Source organism: Gymnoscopelus braueri, assembly GCF_963280865.1.
Source record: "Gymnoscopelus braueri genome assembly, chromosome: 2".
Lineage (NCBI taxonomy): Eukaryota > Metazoa > Chordata > Actinopteri > Myctophiformes > Myctophidae > Gymnoscopelus > Gymnoscopelus braueri.
The window spans coordinates 54,315,774-54,328,101 of record NC_137604.1 but is presented as its reverse complement, the minus strand read 5'-3'; the positions used below and the strand labels follow the sequence as shown (position 1 = coordinate 54,328,101).

The 12,328-nt window shown below is 39.6% G+C and overlaps 1 protein-coding gene across 2 annotated transcripts in view; it reads left to right on the top strand.

Annotated features, from left to right (window-relative positions):
- Positions 1-881: 881 nt before the first annotated feature.
- The window catches only part of hoga1 (4-hydroxy-2-oxoglutarate aldolase 1), a 37,415-nt gene continuing 25,968 nt past the window's right edge, over positions 882-12,328 (top strand). Inside the window, exons 1-5 of one of the 2 annotated variants that reach the window (XM_080451046.1) lie at positions 882-942; positions 2,357-2,616; positions 5,306-5,434; positions 9,521-9,648; positions 10,370-10,504. In XM_080451046.1, coding sequence (XP_080307172.1) covers positions 2,358-2,616; positions 5,306-5,434; positions 9,521-9,648; positions 10,370-10,504 — 651 coding nt within the window. In that variant the 5' untranslated portion in view covers positions 882-942; position 2,357. Of the gene's footprint in view, positions 943-1,185; positions 1,446-2,356; positions 2,617-5,305; positions 5,435-9,520; positions 9,649-10,369; positions 10,505-12,328 lie in introns of those variants that run through there. The other variant, XM_080451045.1, reaches the window with a different exon arrangement.

The following is a 12,328-nucleotide window of genomic DNA, read 5'->3' as shown; positions in this document are numbered from 1 at the left end:
GTTTTACACTCCTTTACTCCTTTTGGTAGGGCATTCCACATTTCTGATGACTAGCATGAGTTCATTCCCTTTGTTGAGCCAAATCTGTTGCACATGATTTGTGGAGCTGCCTCTGGTGTTATGATCGTGGACTTCATTAACATTTAGGAAGTATTTAGACAAATACAGGGGGATCCCAATGTTGTGGTGTATCTTGAAGACCAGGCCCATAGCAAGTTGCTGTACTCTGTCCTCAACCCTAAGCCATCCAATCCTAGCAAAATGAGCAGGGGTTAGATGGGTTTTGTGATTGAGGCCAAGAAGTAGCCTTACTAGTTTGTTTTGGGATGTTTGGAGCCTTGTTTTTAAGGCCTTACGTTTTCTTCTTTAATATCATTTCATTTCTGTACACAGAAATACTATAACGTAGCCTAGTACTTCCCCCCCGCCCCAAATGCAAGATTTTCCAGAAATTCAGTTCAAAGAATATCAATAATAGTTTAAATGGGGCTTAGGTTAATTCAATTCAGAAATGTAGGCTAGTGGTCTGGAGTCCTACAAAAGTTGTCTTTGAAATGTGATGGAGTGAAAGTCATTTAATACTTTATTAACAGTTTGCAAAAAAAGGTACAGGTACAGATAATACAATTCAATTCAATTCAATTCAATTCAATTCAATTCAATTCAATTCAACAAATAAGCTACTCAAGTAAAGTAGGCCTATACATTTACGCAACAAAAATTACAGTACTCAATGTTGGCTACTGTGTTACTGTCCACCACTGTACAATCCTACTAACACTTTAAGCTGCTTTTAATTTAGACTGATGACAGGCGTTTTGGGGGCGGAGATCTCTAAACCGTAAATAAACTACAATCATGGCGCTCAGCATGCACTGCAACCCAACGTCAACTAACTCTCAACTGTAAAACGCGTTGACTTGACTTTCAAGTAACATTTGGGTTTGTCATGTTAGTTATAATGAAGTTATGGTACGTGCAGTCTGTGTGCATGTGGAGGATCTCGTATATGGGGGCGACATATTGTTAAGACACCTCTTAAGTTAACTGCTGTCTGTGGTGTGGTGTGCTATAGTTGCTACTACTAGTAGCCTAGCCTGCAGAGGTTAGAGCAGGGAGCAAGTTCTTTCAGTGAACTGTTTGTGACCATTTCAAAGTTCATCAAATCACAGAGTTTGTCAATATTTAGTGAGGGAGTTAGTCATTAACTGAGAGAGAGAGAGAGAGAGAGAGAGGGAGCTGCAGTTGCAGTTGCAGTTGTGGAGTAGCTTTGTGCACTGAGACTGAGTAGCAAACAGGTTGTCTGTTCTCAGTGGTGCAAAGTAACTAAGTACATTTACAAGTACTGTACTTAAGTACAATTTTGAGGTATTTTTTTGTTTTTACTTTACTGGAGTATTTCCAATTTTCAGTACTTTAACTTCTACTCCACATACATCTCAGAGGTAAATATTATACTTTTTACTCCACTACAATGATTTGAAAACTTAAAGGTAGGGTAAGTGATTTTCTTTTGTTAAAATAAGTGTTAAATAGCTCTATATTCTGATAGTACTCATTGCTGTAGAGTGTTTGTTCAGTAAAAGGAGTCTCCTTCTCTCCAGCTCTTTATAAAACAGAACATGCATTTTCGTTTCAGTTTCAGTTTCATTTCCAATTTTATCCAATCAGGATAGAGAACTCAATCAGGATATAGATTAAACAAGTGAAATTGGAAGTGATGACACTAAGAAATGAGCATGCAAATTTGGAACTGGAACACTATAAAAATGAAGCTTAAAAATGGGTACTTTCTCCTGATTGGCTGAGATTTTGACACCTACCGGAAAATGTATTTTCTGTTTATTAAAGAGCTGGAGAGACGGGGAAACTCCTGTTACTGAACAAACACTCTATAGCAATGATTACTATCAGAATATAGTGCTTTAACCTTTTAACAAAATACTTTTTGTTTTAACAAAAAAATATCACTTACCCTACCTTAAGTTAGTAGTTACTTTGTAGATTTTGATTATTATTACAAAACATGCATTAACCACTTCAGCCCTCCATTTGAAAATAGCCTATCTACAAGCTCACAATGCGTTGCGATGCATTGTGAGCTTGTAGATCTGCTATTTTCAAAAGATTTTTTTATACATTTGAAAACTTGTGGAATGGGACATTCTGTATAATGAGTACTTCATACTTTTGGTACTTCAAGTACATTTTGATGCCAATACTTTTGTACTTTTATTCAGGTACATTTTGAATTCCGGACTTGTACTTGTAACTGCAGTATTTCTACATTGCGGTATTGATACTTTTACTTAAAAAATTAGTACTTTTTCCACCACTGTTCTGTTTCTGTTGTCAGAATGTTTGGTGTCCGAGCTTTACGAGGTCTCGGTCCACTGGTCAGAGGATGTGGTCAGTCTGGTGGTCAGTCTGGTCACTGGAAACGGACCAGAGCTCACAGACTGGACATCGGAGGGATCAGAACCCACACAGCGGCTCACAAGCTGGACATCGGAGGGATCTATCCGCCCATCGCTACTCCGTTCACCGTTAAAGAAGAAGTGGACTATCAGAAACTTGAAGAGAACCTGAAGAAGTATGCGCAGATACCGTTTAGAGGTAAACAACAATACAGATTATGCTTAAAGGGGTAGTTCACCCAAAAAACTACTTATTTTTTAATCAATTATACACCCCATGAAGCCTTGAATTCATGGCATTTTTTAAGTTTTTGTCGCATTCCTAAGCCAATAATTTGATGACCGGCGGAGTCTCCGTTAGGAGACCCAATGGAGGCTCTTTGTGTCTCCTACCAGAAGCTCCGCCGGTCATCAAATTATTGGTTTAGGAATCCGACAAAAACAAAATACTCCATGAATTCAAGGCTTCATGGGGTGAGTAATTTTTGGGTGAACTACCTCTTTAAATATGAACTCACGTCACACTGAACCTTTAAATCTCCTTTAAACCCTCAGCTTAGGGTTCTTTGGGGGGGGGGGGGGGGGTTCTTAATGCACCTCTATAGGTCTGATCTGATTGTACAAATGGAACCAAATGTACCCTTATACGGCCCATTTGTACACTCTCAGAGTTATGAGGGTCCTTGACATAAAAATAAAAATAATTCAGAACTACTGTTTTAGATGAATATAGCCTACAATTTCTGAGATCTTACGTGTGCATTAATAGGCCTACAACTTATGTTGCTTGCAAGCCAAATTGAGTTTAATTTTTTTGTCATATTCAAATGGCAGAAAATGTTGAATCTGAATCTGGAAGCAGTGTTTTATGAGGCAATGCATGCAGTCAGTTTGCTTAGGGGCCAGAAGGGCCAAAGTGCTCCCTTCATTCTGCCAAACAAATGGAAAAGGCATTCCCTTCCTCAGTGTGTGTGCGCCCTCTGGTGGATTCTATCGTGTAGGACATTTCAGGACCGGTGCTGTCCACCACTGGTTCATGGGTTTATGGGCACACTTTTCAGAGCATCCTATTGTAAGCTCTCTGTCAGCAATACTGTGCTTTATATTCATAGATTTTAACACATTAAACCATTAAGAACCTGCATGAGGCCGATTCTACAAATGTCTTCTAAAACCTAACGTTTCTTTTTGTTGCTATTTCAGTGGTTCTCCAACTTTTTCATGTTAAGGACCACCCAAAATGTATTTGGCCGCCGACCCTCATTCAAAATATTTTGTTCCAGGGACCCCCAGAAGCAAAGATTTGAGTTAGAAATGTTCGCTTAAAGAATATATATATTCAAAAGATTTGCAGTTGCACACATCTTCACGATTTTTTGCCGCGCTATGAGCTTGAATATCTGCTATTTTTGAATGGCCAAAGTATAAAGATATGGTTAAAGTGGTTACAATGATTGTGACACAGATGCGTTCCCGGATTGAATGGGTTAACCACATTGTGAGCTACCCTATAAAACGACATTGCTAGTAAAGCATGGCCTATTATCCTATAAAGCAATATTTTCCACACAAAATTGTTATCTGTTGTAAGACCCGAAACACCCAGTGACTCCAGGAAACAACACTGATGATGTGTCCAAGGTTGTGCATAAGTACTAGCCTGGTTCCAGACCACTCTCTGAGTGGACATTATCAGCCTGAAGCTCCATGCAGCTTCAGGCTGATAATCAGGCTACATCAGTACATGTTTCTGTTAACTCTTTTAATTTGGCAGAAGACTATTTTGGTACTGTAAGTTCAGCTAGGCCTACGTAAACTCTATATACTTCGTTGGCTATATGGTACTGGTCCCCTCCTTTTTTTGCCCCTACAACAGATCTCCAAAAATAGCAGATCTACCAGCTTTGAAGCAAGGTTTGAAGTGGTTTTGTGTGGACCCCAGAAAGACTAATGGGGATCCAAATAAAGAATGAAAGAATTAATTACAATTAAAGTACAAGCTCACGTGACGTGTTGTAGATCTGCTTTATTCTGCAAATGTTCGTCTATTGTGACTGAGAATAGGGACGATAGGGTTAATGTGTTTAATTTGAATTAATTAGTATAGCACATCCTGGAATCACATTAAACACACCTTACTATTTAATTCCATATCATTCTTAATCAATATTGTGTGCTGTGCGTGTGTGCGCTCGTGTGCATGCGCTCGTGCGTATTCTGCAAATGTTCGTCTGTTATGACGTTCCCAGAATAGGGACGATAGGGTTAACATGTTTAATTGTAATTAATTAGCACAACACGTCCTGGTATCACATTAAACACACCTTACTATTTAATTCCATATCATTCTTAATCAATATTGTGTAGTCCTTATAACAGGAAAGTGATTTCATGTGAAGGTCATGGAATGAGCTAATTTAGCTCATCATTTCTATAATTGTGACTGCAGGTTTTGTTTTGTTATATTTTATATATATATATATATATATATATATATATATATATATATATATATATATTTTTTTAAAGTATTGTATTTGTTTTTATATACGTCACTGCTATTATTATTGTTAATTTATTTTCTTACATTTTTTTCTCTCTTTTCAAATTCTCATACTTTCACTTATTAATTATTCCCCTGATCTCTTTAAATTATGTACCCAATTTATTAGATTTTATTATTGTTGTTTGTATGTCCGGCCTTGTGGGGAAAGATGGTGGGTGGATGAGGAGGAATGGGGAGGGGTGGAAGGGAGTCGTGGAAGAAAATGTAAAACCAAAGAGTTGTTTTATTTTTTGTAACCTGAATACAATGTCATGTGTACTCTTTGAATACATTTTTCTTAAAAAATATATTGTGCAGTCCTAATTGCGTGTGTGTGTTGCAGGGCTGGTGGTGCAAGGCTCCAATGGGGAGTACCCCTATCTGAGTGAGGGGGAGAGGGTGGAGGTGGTCCGACGGGTCAGGCAGTCTTTGCCCGGTGACAAACTGGTTATGGCTGGATCTGGCTGCGAATGTAAGTCTGTGTGCGTGTTACTGAACTTGTGAGAGCCAAATATCCTCACAAATATATATAATAGAATTTTAGCGCAGTGGTTCTCAAACTTTTTCATGTCAAGGACCCCCAAATTGACACTTTTTAGCCCACGGACCCCCATTTGAAAAAATATACCAGGGACCCCCATAAGAGAAGATTTTTACAGCATAGCAGTGATTCTCAACCATTTTAATTCAAGAACCCCCAATTTGACATGTATATTAGGCTATATACGGACCGTCGGACCCCCATTTAATGGAATTTCTATCTCGGACCCCAATTTATATTGTAAAATCAATGTTAATTTAACTCTGAGAGTGTACAAATTTGGTTCCATTTGTCTCCTTGATTTGGCTCCTAACTATCTATCATTTAGGTGGGGAGTGGGGACCCCTGGAACTCCCTCAAGGACCCCACTTTGAGAACCACTGTTTTAGAGGACACCATTTTTTTTGGTCCTCACAAGATAAATGGTTGTTTAACAATAACGAAAAAACATCACATGGATGCACCTGGGACGTATCATCTGTGTTGTAGCCTGGGGTCATAGGATGTTTCAGGTCTCGCAACATACACCCTCGCCCAGGTGACCCAGCCAGGGTTGATCAAGCCCGACTTACGTCCCAGGTAGCTACCCACGGTCAGTCCTAAATTGGGAAAGACAGGGCCACTCAATACGCTTGTCCGAAACTACTCTGCCAGGAATGGGGGAGAGGAGAGGCTCTGGCACGTGGAGGGACTAGGCTCTGTGGATGGCCTCCTGGCCGGGCTCCTCCTCCATCTCACCAGGTCCAGGACCTGAGCGTTGCACCAGACTCCCCCGCTCCAAACATTTCATTCTGGTGTGATGGTGTCTTGGCCCGTGGTGGTACTGCAGGCTCCCTTTGCGGCTTGCTTGAATGGTCCTCCTAAAGGCCTCACCGTGGATTTGTTGGGCTTCTTCCTCACGGAAGACGCAGACTGAGGCGCCAACCCAAACTGCTCCCGGATGCCGTTGTTTTAGGGTTAATAAAGATTTGGGGAGTTAGGTTTACATTTTAGGAAAAGATTCAGGATGTGGTTAGGGGTTAAGATTAGACATTTAGAGGTTAGGTTTTTAGGGGTTGGAGTTATTTATGCCTGATTTATTCTTAATTTGTGCTGGTGTCATGCATCGCAAATAGCGGATCTACAAGCTTGTAGATGCCATTTTCAGCTTTAGGGTTAGGGTAAAAAACTGCCTTAATACATAATTGCCCTCTATAACTAAAATAAAAAATTTAAAACACTAACATTTGTATTTATTTTATAAATAGTTCATCTTTCACTCAAGGGGGACAACGCCCGTCGCAAGTAGTTGATGTCATTTGTCCATGTGTGGTCCAGCCCTAAGGAATGTTATTAGCATGTCTTAATAAAAAACTACTTAATACTTCCTAAGGTTAATATGAGCATCAAAACAATATTTTAAATACATTTTATTAGCACATGCATTCCATACATTCCATAGGGCTGGACCACACATGGACAAATGACATCATCAAATACTATATTTAAGCAGGGTCCCCACGGTCATGAAATTCCTGGAAATATTTTGAAATTGAAAAAAAAAAAATCCAGTACTGGAAAAGTTTTGGAATTGATCAAAGGTCCTGGAATTGATCAAGGGTCCTGGAAAAATATTTGGCTATGCATTGTTTTTGGCTATTGATTTTGTTAATACAAAACATTTTCATAAACATGTATAACATTACACGAAATTAGTAGTAGAAAGTAGTTTTTCGCCGAACGGGCTGTGTGATGGCAGCCTAATGTATGTCTCAATTAGCCTGGGCACCATTCCTTTTCGGGTATATGATCCGGTCGGGAGCTCTACGTCATCCGCGTCATCAGCGACCGGATCGCGACAAACCGGAAAGACGTCTCACCCCAAAATAGGTCCGTCCTATAAAATCCTTGATGTGGCGTAGTTTAGCTTATTTTTTAAATATAAATGTGAGTGTACTTTCCGGAGACTATTTAGCGTCTGTATTATCCGTATTATCCCACGGGGAAATTCTATTCCATTTAAATAGGGATTGGGGAACCAAAACAAAGCGGCACCGCAAAACCGGATCGCGACAATCCGGAAAGAGGATTCTTTTTTCTTTTTTCTTTTTTCTTTTTCAGTAGGCGTGGCCTAGACCGGATCATATGGGTCTTTAGTAACGAACACCAGGCTTTCCTCCGAGGTGGAAAGACTGGTGATGCGAGGTTAGTCTCAATTGTTAGGTTGCACTGCATAGGGTGCCAGGTTGGTGTCACGTGATAAAAATAACAGATCTACAAGCACACAACGTGCTGCAGCGTGATGAGTAGTTAGCTTGTAGAGCTGTTCGTTTTGTCACGTGACACCAACCTGGCAACTTGTGCAGGTTGTGTGTTTGCTGTCCCAACAAACAATTGCGAGCAACACGTGAATCGTCGGTGAAGCGTAAACGATTGAATGCAGTTAAAATATATCGGTTGAACTAGTAGTATGATCCACAATGCCGGGGAAATGTTCGTTTAATAATTTGTGGATTACAAATGAAAAGTTTAAAGACTGGATAAAGCGAGATGAGGACCCGAATAGAGCTGGCTGCAAGTTATGAAAAAAAAAAAGAAACATAGGAAACCAACAACAAAAGTGTAATTTAAAACGCCCTTGCATCCTTCATTACTTTTGAATTAATAAATGGGGCAAATGCAAGGCAATATTATTTAAATAAAAGAAGTCAAATAATGAGTCTTCTAGTGAGCTATGCCCTAATTTTGCACGAAATTTTGAATGAAATTGTACTATTCTATATTCTATGCTTTATTTTTGCTACACTGCCTATCTTTGGGCATTCTACATAGGAGTAAGAGACACATTATTGCGCTGAATGATTGTTATGTAGGCCTGGAAATTGGGCTAAATATTCTGGAAAAGTTTTGGAAAAGTTTTGGAAATTCATTGCTAAAAATGTGTGGGGACCCTGTTTAAGGTGTTTTACATTTTAAATGTTTTTCTTCAGCAAGGAAATATGACCACACGCATTTACGTATGAATTTCCAAATGAACACTGAGGATTTTACTGTGTAGTGTCGAAAAATTTAAGGAGAAAGGTCCAAGGGATGTGATTAAGGGTGGGTAGAAGAAAACGGAGAGAATGCAAAAAACAAAAGAGCAAAAATGAAGAAAAGGTAATAAAAAATGATGGCTTTGAACCTGGGTTTTTCCACATGGGGGTATTCCCATGTGGAAATAAGGAAGTGGAGCTTTACATTTTGACATATGGCTGAGACTTATCCGGGGCGACTTAAAATAGCTATGTTTATATCCAAGTAATTTTATGCAAATTACAATGTATCACATAAGGAAAGCTGAAGGATAATGGAAAATATCCACTATAACACAAATGTTTTCACCCAACGCTTGAACTCTTTGTTCACAACAAATTGTTCCGATAAAGGAAGCTAGGAGGAAGGTAAAACGTATTTGTCACCTTAATAACGTGCCAACATTTAAACAGTAATTTTGCCCCAAAATTTTAACTCTGTTTCTTCCCAGTGATGTGTTTTCTAATGTAGCTTTGGTGGTCTATTTGCTCCAACCCAGCTGTAAGAGATAAAAACAAATTGTATTCGATCTTGGCAATGTTTCAGAGGTTTGAAGTTGTCAATTTGATGAAAACTTATATTCAAATGAACACAGGAGTGGAACAAGGTAAACTATATATATTATCCACTTAAACCATGGGGCCTGAGGAAGAATTATACATTATATTATATTGTTATTATGGTCGTTTATATCGCATCACGTCGCGTTTTGAGCTAGCGGATCTGATACTTTTGATGCTTTCGTCTGACACTGTACTAGTATGATCAAGTAGGGCGTCAATTTGCGAAAAAAACACAAAAAGTTAGAATATGGAGTTAAGAGGTTTCTGGGTCCCTCGGCAGAGATGGTGATGATCGTCCGCATGTTCATTTCGACCGCATGTTCATTTCGATCAGCTATCTTCGACGAAGTATGAATGGGGCTTAATGTGTGTGTTGGGTCCCTCCCTCTGAGCCGTGCAGCCACCAGAGCCACAGTCCACATGACTGAACAGATGGCGGGAGCCGGGGCGGACGCAGTCCTCGTTGTGACGCCGTGTTTCTATAAGGGCAAGATGGACAGCCAGGCTCTCATCCAACACTTCACAAAGGTTAGCTTCTTACCACACACACACACACACACACACACACACACACACACAATCTCAACATTGCTATTTCCACTATTTTATTATATTTCTGTTTGAAAATAGATGAAAAATGTTCAACATGGAAATGATTATGATGATTATGCAAAAAGTTTTGTGATTAATTTGTGACAGGCCTAGCCCTAGTCTCACCAGTGGTGGAAAAAGTACTCAAATTCTTTACTTAAGTAAAAGTACCAATACTGCAATATACAAGTAAAAGTCCAGAAATAGAAATGAACTAAAAGTACAAAAGTATTGGCATCAAAATGTACTTAAAGTACCAAAAGTAAAAGTACTAAAATATTTGAAAATAGCCGATCTACAAGCTCACAACGCGTCGCAGCTTGTAGATCGGCTATTTTCAAATAGGTCTAAATAAAATGGGCTAAAGTGGTTAATGTACTGTATGTTTCATAATATAATCATTTATATCTGAAAAGTAACTAAAGTTTTCAAATAATTGTAGTGGAGTAAAAGTACAATATTTGCCTCTGAGATGTAGTGGAGTACAAGTATTGGAAATACTCAAGTAAAGTACAAATACCTCAACATTTTACTTAAGTGCAGTACTTGAGTAAATGTACTTAGTTACTTTCCACCACTTAGTCTCACTAGGGCAGATGGTGATGGCTGATGAGACTAGACAGGTCCTGACCCAGTCTCTGTGTGCCCTTTACTGCAGGTGGCTGACAGCAGCCCGGTGCCAGTGGTTCTGTACAGTGTGCCAGCCAACACGGGCCTGGACCTCCCGGTGGACGCTGTGGTCCACCTGGCCCAGCACCCCAACATCCTGGGCCTCAAGGACAGCGGAGGAGACGTAAGAACCCCAAAGACACAACCACTTCATTCATTCTAAACCAAGTACAGTGATGCAGTGTTGATTTCGTCGACTAAAACTATGACGAAAAATGTTCGTCGACTACCTTTTTTTACTGACGAAAACGAAATAAAAACTGAGCTATGATGACTAAAACTAAGACTAAATATATTGACAATTTCTTCAAGTGAAAATAGCAGATCTACAACCTCACAAACTCGTCGCGCTACGACACGTTGTGAGCTTGTAGATCGGCTATTTTCAGCATGCAACCAAGTGTAAATCAGCCATTACGACGCCATCGAGGCACCGGCAAAATATATTTTAGTCTACTAAATCAACTGCAGATTTAGTCGACTATAATCTTATGATATTTAGTCAACTAAAACTCAATCTGGGAACCCATCGTCAAATAAAAAGGAAAAACAGCGCCCTCTGCTGTTTTTCACTTTTCCATTTGACTCTGGGCTGAGCTGTACGGAGGACCCATGCTCACGGGAAACCGGGGTTTCTTCTGCCCTCAGCCCTCCACTTCCGGTGGTGCGCCTATGTTTTCATTCCCACGAACAAAATTTCTCCACGGAACACTAACACCATTTCTCCCAAAGAACATGGATTGTTTTGGTTATAAGCCCACTTGTTTCTATGATGAAAGACCAAGTTAAAATGTTACTAACTTTCCGTGGTTTTGTCGGCTCCGAGGACGCTATTGTTAAATGAGTTTCGGTTTGTTTCCAGTGGGAAACGAGCCGCACACATGTAAATCCCGCCCACTACATTTGATTGGGTAAAGCGTGGCCTGCTTCCTGATCTGAAGGCATGCCCACTTGTAGCCAATGTGCATGGGTTGTCAACACGGCTCCCGACAGATCCAAGCGCAGCTGGATCTGTTCTTGAGAGATGAACTAAAACTAGACAAAAACTAAAACATTTCAGATGTCTAAAATATGACAAACTAAATGGAATTTTATTCAAAAGAATATGACTAAAACTGAATAAAAAATTGCTGTCAAAATCAACACTGCATTGATGTGGACATGGCAGGACAGAGCCACATGACTATGATATGATTATTTCAAACCTTTGCTTCGATTACGGTTAATGAACAATTATTTTAAAAACAAAAAGATGTAAAGTGAAAATAGCAGATCAACTATTTTCGCGAAGTAGCATTCCAGCTGTTCCACACGGCTACATATTTGGTCAAGACTGATGTCCAATTGAAGATGCCATATCTTTCATCTGGGCTGTCTGGTAGGGTTTTTCGGACCGTGTTTCTTTAAATGATTTCAGCATCCTCTGCCTAAATGACTGAAACTCTTGTCACAGTATTTACAGAGGAAAGGTTTTTCTCCGGTGTGGATACGCTGGTGTGTCTTCAGGTTACCTAACTCACTGAAACACTTTCTGCATTGTTTACAGTAGAAAGGTTTTTCCCCAGTGTGGATACGCTGGTGTGTCTCCAGGTTACAAAAATGACTGAAACTCTTGTCACATTGATTACAGTGGAAAGGTTTACGCTGGTTTACGCTGGTGTCTCTCCAGGTTCGAAAAATAACTAACACTCTTGTCACATTGTTTACAGATGTGAATTGTCTTTCCTGTGTAAGTCAGCTGACGTCTCTTTTCCTCAGATTGAGTTAAACTCTTGGTAAACGGTTGATTGTTTGTAGATCTTGATTCTTCTGTGCCTCCTTGCTGCTTGCTCATTGTCGGGAACAGCCAAGCTGATTCGATGCATGTGTCATCATATGATGTCATTGCGTCGTCACGATGATATCAGTCCAAATATAGAGTTCCATGGCAGTCATCCTATTTGTTCCC